At 33.8% G+C, this 15,359-nt stretch overlaps 1 protein-coding gene across 7 annotated transcripts in view; it reads right to left on the reverse strand.

Annotated features, from left to right (window-relative positions):
* The window catches only part of LOC149069373 (uncharacterized), a 28,141-nt gene extending 15,104 nt beyond the window's left edge, over positions 1-13,037 (reverse strand). For 2 of the 7 annotated variants that reach the window (XM_089249521.1, XM_089249526.1), the window contains exons 1-3: positions 12,896-13,028; positions 6,583-6,718; positions 1,515-1,552 (exon numbers count right to left, since the gene is read on the reverse strand). In XM_089249521.1, coding sequence (XP_089105647.1) covers positions 1,515-1,552; positions 6,583-6,680 — 136 coding nt within the window. In that variant the 5' untranslated portion in view covers positions 6,681-6,718; positions 12,896-13,028. Of the gene's footprint in view, positions 1-1,514; positions 1,553-6,582; positions 6,773-12,895 lie in introns of all 7 variants that reach the window. The other 5 variants (XM_089249520.1, XM_089249525.1, XM_089249522.1 and 2 more) reach the window with 5 other exon arrangements.
* Between the last annotated feature and the right edge of the window lie 2,322 nt (positions 13,038-15,359).

Genomic DNA, 15,359 nt, shown 5'->3' on the forward strand with positions numbered 1-15,359 from the left:
CTAATAGAGATGCCATTAAAAATGCTATTTAACCATTGATTTATTTTAATTTTTTTTACAGATGTTCTTGATTGTATGTGCTATTATCCTATGCTGGTCAGAGGTCTGTACAGACTGTTTGTAGGGTACAGTTTTATGAAAATTTTCCTTATTTTTGTGAAAAGGAGTAATTCATTTTGTGAACAGCCAAGAGCAGTCATTTTGACAGCTATGTGTATATTTTCTCCTTGTGGTGGGTGTTGATATATATAAGCACTGTACTTTAGCTTTTAGGTTTATTTCCTATCATTCGCAGATGGCACACACAACACAATATATATTCACCAGTAACATTACCAATAAGAAAAAATAAATAAAATGATGCTATTCGTTTCATCACATTACTGGGCAATCTAAAGGGTCTTTTGATTGGGATAGTATTTATCAACAATCAAAACCCTATATCTTGTTGAGCTATAGTCTCTGTTATCAAAGTTGAGGACACTTTTTTTCTTCTGATCGTTCACCTGGCATGCTCAGATTTTGCTTTGGTATGACATTTCATAACTCTTCATGCCACCATCTGTTTTCAAGGAAACAGAGGTTCATTCACAGTGTGTAGAAATGACTCTTAGAAAAAGGACCTATTAGAACAACAAAATAGTCTAATTTTATCAGTGCTGAATGATATTTTGGAGAAGAAATCTGAGGCTGAGGAGATTTATGATGCAAACTCTGACAACAAAAACCACGACTTCTTGCTATATCTACACAAAAGAGAAAGTAGTGATTCCGGAAGTGACTGGTCTGAATCAGGTAATATTGAAGAAAAAGAAAGACAAAGATGTACATATTTTTTAAATTATATATTATTTATAACTTAATTTGTAGTATGAAATTGTATAGCAGTGTCCTAGTTTTTCTTGGATAGCGCAAATTTACAGTGGCATAATAGTATATATTATCCATAGCGTGCGCAAACACAGAAATAAAGTGAATAAAAAAGAAAGTGATATACTTATAAAAATGTGTACATGATCGAAATGGAGCACTGTAGGACGTGATGTAAATGCAATGTTTATCTTTTTTCATGGTAAATCTTGTCCACAGTTTGCCCTCTAATTTTTCATATTTATAGTTGGAAAGTCATTTGATGGACACCTTGTATGCTTAAAAAATACAAATTTCTTCAAAATTAACCATGTGAGATAATGCTTGCTATTTTTTATTGTAAAAATTTAGTGTGATTAAATATATTGCACTAAAAAGAAGCAGTAGCCAAAATGACTGCTAGTGGCCCGTTTAGGTATATAACGTATAGTCTGGCCCTTCTAGTGTTAAAACGACCCTTCTTGTGTACATGATGAAATACCATGACATCAATGTAATTGAATAAAAATTGATTCAAAATAAAGGAAACTGTTCAGTTCATGAAATGAAGCAAAAGGTTGAGATTTTATTGACTCACTCTTAATAAAATTTAGATTTCAAATTTTTTTTAATTTTCCTAAAAACATTTAAAAAAATTTTCATACCTTTCACATCATCTTGCATCATATTCATTACATTCAACCTAGAGAAAGGGAAACATCCACCAGTGACAAAATTTAGAGTGCAAATAATAATAAAAATTTTTATAATAATAAAAATTTTTATAATAATAAAAATGTTATCCAATTAAAGAGAAAGAAAAATAAATGAATAACTAAAGTTCAATGAAGAAAGGGTTAAATTCCTATCATTTATTAAGTAACAAAGAATGGAATGTTAAAAAAATTGTTAAAATCTTTTTTTCTTTGAAGTTCTCTCAAACTAATACTACTACTCGTCTGTACTACTTTTATGACCGCACAATGCATCTACAATCTACAAAGACATACATTTATTGAACGTATTGGATGGGATAAGAAATATTGAAGCGCCATCCCCCCCACTTAGCTGAACAACCAATATTTTTATAGATATTATGAAGGATATCACCAAAATATTAAAAGGTGGCCTTGACTCAATACAATTTTGCCCCTATATGTGTATCCCTTTTCACATAATTAAGAATCACAGCAGAAAATACAGGATACTGCTGCCACCAAAATAAGTGGCCAAATATTGGAGAAATTGGGAAAAAATACAAGGGAAGTCAGTAAAATGTGGGCTGTGTGGTCACTTTGATTGAATAAATGAATTAAATCAGCTTTAGAAGCAGTCATTATCCATAATATTTAGAGAAAGATGTACTCTCCCCTTGTTAATGTTTGATCATTTGATCATTTTTGTCACACCATGGTCATTTTCTGTTCTGCACATGAGGGCTAATTGGACCCCCCCCCCCGGGAACTACAATTTATTACCGATTCTGAATGGCAGGCTTGTTTTTTATAAACAAGTCGTTGAGGGGTTGGTGCGCTAACCCTTCGATGGGGGGGACTCCTTGCGGTAGCAATTTTTTCCTGCGGTCTTGTCGCTGTTTTTGTTATACCCTTGTGTCAGGAAAGTTTTCTGACAAGGACAAACAGGGTATTGAACTCGCGACACCTCTAAACATCCTTTGGTACTTTAGGCGAGCATCTTATCGACTCCCACTTGTTAATACAAGATATACAGAAAAACTGGCAAATTTTATAGAGATACTGATTTTTGGAAAAATTTCATCTCTGTCCCTACCGGGACTCGAACCCTGGTTCCTTGAATACCGGTCGAGTACTCTACCATCTAAGCTATAGTGACAGATAGAATATTTAACCAGTGGAGTGCATATATATGCTGATATGTATTCTATCTGTTACTATAGCTTTTAGATGGGTAGAGCACTCCACAGGCATTCGAGGGACCCGGGTTCAAGTCCTGAAATGCTTATATCCTGGGAGGGACAGAGCCTGGGTCGCGTCTGGTCTGACGGGTTCAAGTCTTGGTAAGGGCAGAGATGAAATTTTTCCAAAAATCAGTAATATCTACAAAAGTAACCAGTTTTCCTGTACATCTTATACTATCAATAGTGTTTGACCTGCCAACCTCCTCCCCCATTTTTCCAAAATGATTGAAAAAAAAAAAAATTCTTACAAAACATTATACAGTGAAACCTCGCTCCAACTTTACGTGATACAAAGATAAATCCTTCTATATATAACAATATTTTTCCAAATCTTGTTTGGAATTGCCTATAGTCTAATACTAAATTCCTCTCAATACAGCGATATCTGTTATTATGATAAATCCAGAGGCAGCTTAAGTGAGGGCGCACCCGGGTGGTAGATTGTAAGGGGCAGCAGCCTAAGCTTTTGTTTATACCAGGGGTTTTAACCTATGGGTAGCACTGGCTTCTGCGATGGGTCATACAAATCCACTTGCAGCCAGAGATTCCTGAGAAATGGGTCATAATCCCAAACTTGATTTGCAGGAGCTTCCAAGATGAGTCATACAAACTCCAAAGCAGAATGTTTTGCATTATTCTGCAACGAGCCCTCATTTGACGAAATGTTCTGCAGTAAAAACTGATGGTTGACTGATAGTGTGCAGCTTCTGATGGATGAAAAATCAGGTTTGTCACAGAGTCCTCTTGGCTCATTCTGTCTCTCACCAGGGTCAGAGCATCATATGACATGAGGTTTTTGTAGCCAGACAGCAAGTGAGCTAGAGTCACCCCTGGATAAATCCCTCAATAATGATGTTTTTTAAATAAATTTTGAAACCACAACAACATTTCTCAATATTTAACTCAAAATAAATGTTTTCATATTCCTTGCCAGTTTTTTTGCTTTTGAAGATGCTTAATAACATTGGTATTTTGCACTATCTACTCTCCAAAAGTGTGGTTGTTCTGTGAAGCTCTTTCTACGTAGTATATGAAAGTGCTGTATAGTAAACTACTTTGAATTCATTCATCAACTAATCAATGCGATTTCTTTACTGCAAATAAATGCTTATAAGAGTTATTCTCACAAAATTAGACTAAAAATGAAAAAAAAAAAGTTACAAAAAAATGTGAACCAAAAAATTTTAAAAAATTCTTAAGGACACTTCTTTACCTGCTAATACACGAAATATAGTTAGCAATGAAGTTTGTTAAAAATTCATGGTGAAAAACATTAGTTTAAATTTAACCATGTTAAGAGATAGGCAAATTTGAGGAGGAATTTTGTTTGTATCACCACTTAATTTGATATTTATGCTTGACAATCGAAACATATTCCATCTATCTCAGTTGCTCATCTCCATTCTGGACAAGCACTGACACTCTCGAAACAAAGTCTTTAGATGCAAATATGTATGAAAAATATACATTACTGCAGAGTGATTTTGCCACCGAGATATCAGAATTTTTTTTTATCCCCCCCCCCCAAGTTATAATCAAACCTTTCTTTTGGTTCCCTAATGCCAGAAAAAAGGCATTTTTACATGTTTTGCAATACTGATCAAGAGCTAGGCATATTGAAAATAGGGACGAATAGTGATTTGGCCGAATACAGAATATTTGGCTGACGTTTCGATCGAATACCGAATATTCGGCAGCAGAATATCAATTTTCTTAAAATTCATCAAAATTATAAATTAAATTGGTGTTTTTATTTGAAAATGAAATTATTGGTAATTTTAAATGATATTGCATTTCAATTATGCAACTTATTATTTAAATAAATATTAAAAACTTTTTTAATTGAAAGATTTTTATGAACATGGTACTGATAATCAAATTCAACAATGATATACAGTCAAACTTTGCTAACCCATTTGCATCATAAGTGGAATTTTCCTGGCCATTATCACCAAAGCGCATACATGCATGCTAATTTTTTATGCATAAGAACAAAACACTAGAGTACTATCATACTGTATAAAACTATTAAATTTAATTTTTCAAATTATTTTCAATGTATATCTTCATTGAACTAAGTAACATTATAAATTCTTTGTGTACACCATTTTGTTTTTTGCTTTTTTTCATTTTGAAATATTTCTAATTTTATACAATAAAAAAAGTTTGGTGATATGGGCCAATTTTCCACTTTTTCGAATGATGCAAATAAGTTCATCAATTTTTTCAATGTCACAATTTTACATCTAATAAAGAAAATATAAACCATTATTTACTCGCAACTAGTAATGCACCATAAACTTTACAACTTATTTTCTCAGTAGCTTACTCTTTCAGTAGCTCATTATGTTTCTTGTCTAGGTATATCCTTCAGTTAGTGAACTTGTGTAATTCACGCTCACTTCCATATTATTGCTGAAGGATTCTATTCCCAGTTTCATGTTTTCTTTATCCTAGAAATTCACTCTGACATAGCCTCTCTTACAGAAAGGGATATACACCACATAATAAAATATAATCAGTGAATTTTTAATTTATGCAAAAAATTCCAATAAATATAGTTTTAAATAAGTTTTTTGTGCTTGGATTTACACGAATATTTGGCTGAATACCTAAGCATTATTCGGCCAAACTGAGTACTCTGCAAAATGGCCAAATATCAAATTGTGGTCGAATATTCGTTCCATCTCTAGTTGAAAACACGTGCATTTCAGAAATAATAGATGTCTCTGAACACAAACCCGTGGTAAAATGAAAATAATTTTCAGTTATATATTTCTCACAAAAAAAAAAAAAAAATAGCCGGGAGAACAACATTTAATAAAAACACTTGCCTCTTTCTTCCTGAATAAACCTAATTTGTGAATTAATTTATAGTACTTTAACTGATTTAAAAGGAGGTTCAAGTGATGGCTACATTCTTCTTTACCTTCTTAATACAAAATTTGATGAATGGCAACTAGTTTTGTAGGATTTGAACTAATGTATTCCAAATCTTGTGAATGGGGGAAAAAAAGCTGAGAAAAACTTTCATTTGGCTATAAACTATTGATAAAAATATATAAATTATAAAAAAATATGAAAATATACTGGTGCTAAAAATACATATTATTGGAAAAAAGAATATATTTTTGTTTGAAAAAAGAATATAACTTGTTTTAAGATAGAAAGTTATCATTTTAAAATTTGAAAATGGGCTTGGAACAGCCAGGAGAAGGACATTTCCTTAACAAATGGAAATTCATTCTTTTTTAATTGCACAAAAATATGTACATGTACAAACATACACACATAGGTATAGGCACACTATTGACCTCAAGGGACCTGAATGGCCTTCCAGCAGGTCTATAAGGGTTACATAGTGTTACTTAGTGCAAAAGCCTTATTATTATGGTTTGTACATGTTGGTAATTGTTCCATAAAGTATAGCCTACAATGATACTATTAAAAATCAGTTGAAGAGAAAAAAATCAAAAACAGAATGGCAACTTTTCAGAAACTGGAATATAAATATAAAGTGATGAAAAAAAGTCACGTCAAATATATTCAACTTAAATCGCTGGGAACAAAATTTAGGCCAATTTCATGAGAATCACTTTTATTTTATGGTGGTACTAACAACACTTATTCAGAAGAGATGCCAACAACATCCTAATTTGGGTGGTAACTACTGGTAATGCTACCTCTCGATATAATGATAACTTATGTATGACAATATTTTTTCTCGGTGCCCAGAGTATTGTTATACCAAGGTTTCACCGCATTTAACAATTAACAAATAAAAAAAAACTCACATGTAATATCTAGATGCTAGAAAGCAATCAGTCTCCAGAGTTTTAGCAATTTTCCTTAGATATCCAACTCTTGCAGTATTCGATTCTGTTTCACACATTTTTCAAGCTCCTTCAAGGCAAAACCAAAAACAATGGTCTAAATAAAAAACATTTGTACCCGAGTCACTTTTGAAGATGATTGTACAAAGGTCTGATAAAAATAAAAATGAATTTATAAACTAAAATCTATTGATTGTGAAAAATCTTCAAAAATATATTTTTTTCCTTTTTCAGCTTCAAAAAATATCATGAGAAAACTCAAGATTAAAGTAAAGGTAATATATTGCATCTGGCAGAAAGGTCTTCAACCCATGGCCCGTATGTCAAGCTTTTCGCCATGATCCACTGACCATTTTGAGAAAATAGCAAAAGGATTGATCAAATGAAAACAGAACAGTTGTTATAATTTTGTTTATTTTTATACGAGTGTGGCAATCTTTACTGAGGAATGGAATGGACTTGCCCTAGGTAGTCCATTCAGTGTAGAATCACATATGTGATGGTGATACTAACAGTATCATTTAACAGGCAATCGTTTTTTTCATCTACATCAGCAGAATGTTTGCGATTGAAGTAGAGCAACATGGCGTTATCCATTTATTAGTGGCAGGAGAAGTTGCATTTCGTGAAGTGCATCACTGAATGAAGGCAGCGTATGGTGAACATGCACTGTCATTGACTTGTGTCCAGGACTGGTAATATTTCCACTTTTGTTCACGTGTTCTACGGGACATGTTCTTTCCTAGTTCTAAGAAAAAAGTAGGGAGAAAAATCTCCTCCACTTTTTCCCCTTCTTTTTACCATGTATGATGATACCTTGAAAAACTGGTTTTACTACTTTGTACACTACTGTATTGATATACACGCCGGTTGTTGAAGAATAAGATGAGGAATATTTGGTTGCTTCCCTGAATGAGGGGCCGTTACCAGAAGTTTCAAATTTCGGATTTTTATTACCCTGCAGATTTTCTCCCTTCCGGCTATATACGGGAAATTACGGTACTTTCATGGTTATTGGCTGGCATTCAAAGACCGTGTTTATACGGAGTAAATTCGTCTTGCTCCTACAATATTACGAATGTGCGCTTTTTTTTAATCGTAAAGAATTAGAACGCCTGTTCAAATTGTAAAACCTTCCCGATATCGTGGAAAAAAAACCGAATCTGTAAAAACTCGACCTTGAATATACACAGTTTTGTCATCTAGCTGCTATGCGGCTGACTGGAAATGTTCTGTGGAAAAAATCCCCATACATGTAATAGTGTTTTTTGCACTTTTTCTTAAAATTCTTCCAAATTGTTCTGCGACGTACGTCGCAGATTTCGGCGCATTCTGCTTTGGGGCTATGCGGTAGTCACTGTTTCGCATCACAGAAATCATGGGTTTGTAAGCAGAATCGGCTTTTGGAAGGGCACAAGGATCTAATTCTTCACAGATAGTATAAAATAAATTATTTTATTCCAATATTTTAATTCTCTGCAAAAATATTTTTAATTTTTGATCTCCTGGGGGAGGGGGGGGGGGAGAAGGAAGAGGCCACTTATAACCTTCCCCCAAATTTTGCTTTTGGTGAAAATCCGTGTTTGGAACTTGCGGTTGCGCAATGGTAATCGGCTAAAAATGTGATTTTCTAAAGATATCAAATTTTGAGTTGGCTATTCCTTTGAAAAAAACTTCTGGTTGCCACGGTGATTACACAGACCTACAACACAAATATGGCTACACTGAACTTCAAATGCACGCATTACCAGTTTGGGGAATAGACGCAGGGCCGTAACTAGGAGGAGCAGGCGAGTCTATTGTCCTGGGCTCTGGACTAGATGGGGGCACCAAATTCACCCTTCATAACTGCTTCTTCTACATTACATGGGTGTGCCAAAATGTGTACTTGTCCCGTTTAAGAAAGTATCTAGTTGCGGTGCTAGATAGATGGCACCACCTACTGAACACAAAACACGCCAAATGCTGGGCATACACATATAAGCACACTGTTAAGTTTCTTCAACACAAATCTGATGTAGCTCCCATATTCAGGTGTGAAAATATGTAGCAGTTAAATGGCAACAGATCAGAAATATTGGACCATCACGGAAGGAAAATAAAATAATTTTACCACAGGAAAACCAAAGTGTGAATAGGGAATGAGAAGATAAGCGTCCGAGAGAGAGAATCTGATTTGCTTTAAATTTAATCCGAAGATATTGAAAGTGCTACGATTTTTTTAACGAAATGTAAAATCAATCAGAAGGGAATTTATACATTGATTATTAATGAATATATAAATGTGTGCCTTCAACTGTTAATTAAAGTGGATCCTGCTTATAACGTTTTTCAAAAACCGTCATAAAAAACATTATAAATAGGAAAACACTTTAAACAGGAAATCGCAATGAGAATTACTTATTCTTAGGACCATAATAAGTTGGATTAACATGGAAAAACATTCTAAATGGGAGAAACGTTATAAGCAGGATCAACTGTATATTTGTTTTAGATTTATTACATGTGCGGAATTCCATACGTTAAATTCTCAGTGCTAATGCACGTTCTTTGCAAGTTTTTCCTACTAGTAGACAATGAAAGTAAATGAACATTTTTGGATAGAACATGTTTTTAGAAATGAATTATACTTGATTCACAGATACCTTCTTCTCTTACCCGGAACACGACCCACCGCTCAGTCTGAACGAAGAAATATAAGCAGGTGATCAAAGACCTGGAGCATACTGGAAGAAAATTCATAGACATACCAGTGAATTATGGAGGGGGGGGGGGCATAATTTTTTTTTCTTCAAGATAAATTTATTTTGAGAGGGACCCACCTTCACTCATAAAGGACCCAGATTTTTCAAATAACCTGGGTCTCGGGACCCAGGTAAATTAAAGTCCAGTGGCATCTCTGTTCCATATTAAAAATTCTTGTGTAGCATTTCTTAATGCAATAATTAAACTCATTTAATTAGTGTATTCGGAAAATATTCTCATCGAGGAGAATATTCTCTGGTAGGACTACTATTATAAATAACTTGAGAATATTCTTATAAGTTCTTGATGAGAATATTCTCCTGTTATTTAAAATATAGTTACATAAAATATCCTCGAGAATATTCTCTGGAAGGACTACTTTCATAAATTATTGAGGAATATTCTTATAGAAAATAATAAGAATTATTCTGAAGTTATTAATAATAGTCCTTCCAGAGAATATTCTCCTCGATGAGAATATTCTTCAGTTACCGAAATCTTTCCAGAGAGTATTATCAAGAATATATGTAGTAACATGTATTATAGTAAATAATCTTGATAAATAACTTGAGAATAATTATTTTCAGTAAGAATATTCTCTAGTAATTTATAATAGTCCTTCGAGAGAATTATTCTCAAGAATATTCTCTGTCTCCGTCTCTCTTCCCGTCAAAAAGATGGGTATATTGCAGTTTGTAGTAGAGATGTGTGGTGAGAATATTCTCCTGGATGTAAAGATTGGAGAATAATTGAGAATATTCATTTTTCTTTTAAATAATTTAAATTATTTTACTAATTTTGTTTATATTGTGAAATATAAATCAGTTTTCATCGCCTGAAACATTTACAACAAAACAATTTTTGGTGTAATCACCCCCAATGACAACTTTTAGTTCGAGAATATTCTCCAGGTCATGATGAGAGGTTTTAAAAGTTTGGTTACGAAGATTTTAGAAATAAGTTCACAATAAAAGAAATTAAATCAAAGTTGATTGATAAAGGAAGCTATTCTTATGTAATCACCTTCATTCTAAGATACAGAACTGTTGTTTTCTTCAATGCACATACACTTAAATTCTGTATTGCTCACATTTCTTTAAAAGTTGTGCAATTCAGCCCTGTTGGTTTAATTTTCTTGCTTTCAAACTTTAATATTTTGGTCTACAAACTTCAATATTCCCATCTTCTTGACGGGAAGAGAGAGACGGGGTCAGAGAATATTCTCTCAAAGGACTACTATTATAAATTACTAAAGAATATATTCTTATCGAAAATAATAATTTTTCTCAAGTTATTTATTGAGATTATTCATTATAAAACATGTTATTACATATATTCTTGATAATACACTCTGGAAAGATTTCCGTAACTGAAGAATATTCTCTGGAAGGACTATTATTAACTACAAAATAATTTTTATTATTTTCGATATTTCCCAGTGATTTATGAAAGTAGTCCTTCCAGAGAATATTCTCAAGGATATTATATGTAATTACATTATAAATAACAGGAGAATATTCTCATCAAGAACTTATAACAATATTCTCAAGCTATTTATAATAGTAGTCCTACCAAAGAATATTCTCGAGAATTTTACATCTCTACTTTGTAGACCACAATATTAATGTTTGAAAGCAAGAAATTTAAACTAACAGGGCTGAATTGCACAACTTTTAAAGAAATGTGAGCGATACAGAATTTAAGTGTATGTGCATTGAAGAAAACAACAGTTCTGTATCTTAGAATGAAGGTGATTATATAAGAATAGCTTCCTTTATCAAGCAACTTTGATTTAATTTCTTTTGTTGGGAACTTATTTCTGAAAATTTATCTCACTTTAAAATAATTTTTTAAGGTTTTAATCTAAAGGTTTCTAAAATCTTTTTAACCAAACTTTTAAACCCTCTCATCATGACCTGTCTCAAACTAAAAGTTGTAATTGGGGTGATTATACCAAAAATTGCTGTGTTGTTAATGTTACAGAAAATGAAAACTGATTTATATTTCATAATATACACAAAATTAGTAAAAAAATTTAAATTTAAAAGAAAAATGAATATTCTCAATTATTCTCCAATTTTTACATCCAGGAGAATATTCTGAGAATATTTGACGCAGCATATTGTATCAATGACCAACAATACTGTGCATCCTGAAACACTCAGACAAATTCTCAGATTGAAAGGACTTCATGGACGAATTCCAAGAATAAAACCTCTGATCTCTACCATAAATCAGAAGAACAGGCTCAATTTTGCTAAACAGTATCATCGAAAGCATTTCGCTTTTTAGAAAACTGTCTTATTCACAGATGAAAACAAATATAATATTTTCTGTAGTGACGGTCACGGAATTTGGAGAAGGAAAAATGAGAGAATGAAACCTGAAAATCTGACTCCAACAATCCAGCATGGTGGAGGCAGTGCGATGGTTTGGAGATGCATGTCACGGTCTGGTGTAAGGAAATTAGTTTTCATTGAAGGTAAGATGGACCGTCTCTAATACCTCAAGATACTGCAAGATAATTTGCAAGCATCTGTTGACAAATTAGGTCTCGGAAGCCAATGGATCTTCCAACAGGATAACGATCCAAAGCATACTGCAAAGATTGTGAAGGAATAACTCCTTTACGAAGTACCTAGACAGCTTCATTCACCTCCTCAGACACCTGGCTTGAATCCCATTGAATACGTATGGGATAAACTTGAGAGAAGAGTTTGAAAGTACAGTGTTACCAACAAAGCATTTTTGAAACAGGCATTGTTGAAAGAGTGGTCCACAATTAAAGCGGATATGACAGAAAACCTAGTTCAGTTCATGCCCAGAAGGTTGGATGCCGTTACTGAATCGAATGGAGGCCCTACAAAATATTAATTTTCAATTCAAATGCAAAAATCATGCATATTAATAAACTTTTCACCCATGTATGTAGACTTTTGTGACACGCTGTTTTCACTCAAATTGTTTTTTTTAAAATAAATATCAATTTGATATTATTCATTTCTATCAAAAACATGTTAGAATTGTTCAATGTTTGAATAAAAAAGAGAATTAGATCTTGATTCCTTTGTGTTTCTTCGATAATGCAATTTTTAAGGGTGTATGTAGACTTTCGTGACTGACTGTATGTATCGACATCATTTTCGTGCCCCCACAGACATTTGAGTCTATTCTTGCATTATGGCAATAAGAGATGGTAAACAGAAAAAGAAGGGATAGTTGCTGGCAGGTGGCCTTCTCTTGCTGCGGTATGGAAATTAAATCAAAGAAAATGTCCAGTTCACTAAAGCGTGAAAAACACCCACATGTATACATGGTCAACACACTTGTGCAACCACGATGCCTGAGCAAAATTTCTCATACACAGGCTTGTCAAGCTTCAGCTTGCAGTTACGAACCTTAAAAAAACACGTGTGCGTATTTAATCATACATCAATGAAGAGGTATGCCGGCGGTTCCTTTCTTAATAAGCTTTATTAGCTGCAATGGTCATTCTTTGTATAAAGTAAACAACTATCTGCATACTCACACAAGGCAAACACAACATAGGTTTTTTCTAGAATCTACACCATTGTATATTTGATGGGTTTATTGCATCGAGCTTATATCACTATATCAGTAATATAAGCTCCGTGTTTGTTGGCAATTCTTTTGTTTACAATACAGTAAAACAATGATTATACAGGGCTTTCGCCTACTAAGACTATTCCCGATCGTGGTTAAAAATTTGGACAATCATACATGAGTAAGCTGACCATATTTTCTCGAACAAAAATACGGGAAGTTGGGCTCTGAAATACGGGTAATGCGTAGGGTGACCATACGTCCCGTATTTCCCGGGACAGTCCCGGTATTTTCTGTATTTTTGGTCGTCCCGACTTTTTCGCAAAAGTGTCCCGGTTTTTCCCGTATTTTACACGACGCTTACTTGAATTTTTATTCTTTATCGAAGTCAAAGATTGAAATTATTTTTCAACTAATAAACTATATTATGATAATTACAACTATAAATGAGAATATTTATCTCCCACATTTGTCTTGGTGAACGTTTTTTTCGTGAAATTCATTTTAATCTACACAACTTGCAGTAACGTTTCATTTCCCGCCATTGTGATTTTACCGTAATTTTAACAATATTTGGCAACTTTGCTCGGTTTTGGCGTCATTTTTGGCGATAATTGGCGATGTCCCGTATTTTCCCGTAATTGGAATCTCAATGTCCCGTATTTCTCTCGAGGAAATATGGTCAGCCTAGTAATGCGGAACATTGCCAAAAATTATGCTAAAAGTAAGCAAAGTTGCAAAGTCACGCTGAAATCACAGTATAGTCACCAATCGCGGGATATTGACATTGAGTACCAGAAACTAACACTTTTTCCTCTAATTAAGACTTTGTAATAATTATTGCATACATAGCCCGGCAGTAATCAACACATTAAGGAAGATGACCAGGTGGTGGCCCAAAATTTCAATAAAAGATATAATTTCACAGGCGATACATTAGAATTTAAATGAACTTGAAACTATCCAAAAAAAAAACTGCATTAAATCGGCATTTTCACAATTATGCAATCAAAGCACAAGAGGTGACAACATGAAGAAAGCAGAGCATTGTGTACTCATTAATTGGGGAGTTGACATGGAAGAACATGTAAAGTGCAGCAATACAAATAACGTTAGCTTTCGGTGATCATTTAGTGAAAAATATTGTGGTAGCGATTTAAAAATTCTCCTAAGAATATCGGGTTATAGAGGCGTTTATCATAGTAGATGATGTCGTTGTACTGAGAGTTTAACATTAAGCCAGGCAATTCCAAACAAGATTTGAAAAAAATATCATTGTAGATGTATTTATTATCGATTATCGTTGTAGCGATGTTTTGCTGCATATACAAATGCCGTATCGTATGCAGGATTTCTCATGGGGGGGGGGGGGGAAGAGAAGGGCATTCAACATTTTTTTCTTCCCGAAAGGGGTTTCTTTTTTTTTTACTGAAAAAATACACCATAATCTTTTCTCAAGGGAGGTGCACAAAATTTTTCGGGGGGGGGGGAGGGTAGGGAGCCCCGCGAAAAATCCTGGCCTGGGGGCCCGGCACTAGCATGTGGGGCCATGACTAGGAGTTCAAATGGAACAACTCCAAAAGTGTCTTTTAACAAGGTAACAGTTTGCATGGGCATTCCACATACTTTTTGCGCCGTTGTTAACATTGACGTAAGGGCTGATATTTTTTTGTCCCTCCGTTTCAATCTTTACTAGAGCAGTTTTATTTTGCGCCTCATTTCGGCTTTGGTGGGACTATCTGACTTCGGCACTTTAGAACTGATCTGGCCTGGAAAATTAAGGCATTCCTTCCTTGACAAAGTGACTATAGCCAGTTCTGTGATAATGCTGTAGCAGCTGCTTCAAATTCATTTTGAACATCTGATTCATTAGTGTTCGCCATGTTGTCATGATTGTGAAAAGCAGTTTTCAACCTTTTAAAAATCTGCAAAAAAATAAAAAATCCTAATTAAAATATTAATTTCATATACAGTAAACCTCTTCTAATGGCCACCTCCGAACTACTGCCATATTTTGTTGAAACCAAAGGATTCTGTCTCAGACTTAACATTACAAGTAACCTCCGATCAACTATTTCCGAACGATCACTTAACACGGAGTTGAAAAAATATGCTTAGCACAATGAGAAAAATTTAAAAAAAAAATTCAAGTTGATTTTCAAGGCAGTCCCCCCCCACCAAATTATATGAAAAGAAAGACTGTGTGGGTATACATGTTAGATAGGTGTTGAAGACAGTGGAGAGGAGAAAAAAATCTTACAGATTAGAGGCGGACAACATAAGACACGTTGTCAACACTAATACACAAGCTGTCCAATTACTAGAAAAGCTTTATTTATGTGGCACTCCCTACTTCAAGGCATGGTTCAATACAAAAAATGGACTTTGCAAATAACAAATGAATAGGAATATCCAGGGCAAAAATTTTT

Source organism: Pholcus phalangioides, unplaced genomic scaffold (genome assembly GCF_987345545.1).
Source record: "Pholcus phalangioides strain wild (caught in Gottingen) unplaced genomic scaffold, Ppha-v1.0 ptg000022l_1, whole genome shotgun sequence".
In the NCBI taxonomy this organism is placed as follows: Eukaryota; Metazoa; Arthropoda; class Arachnida; order Araneae; family Pholcidae; genus Pholcus; species Pholcus phalangioides.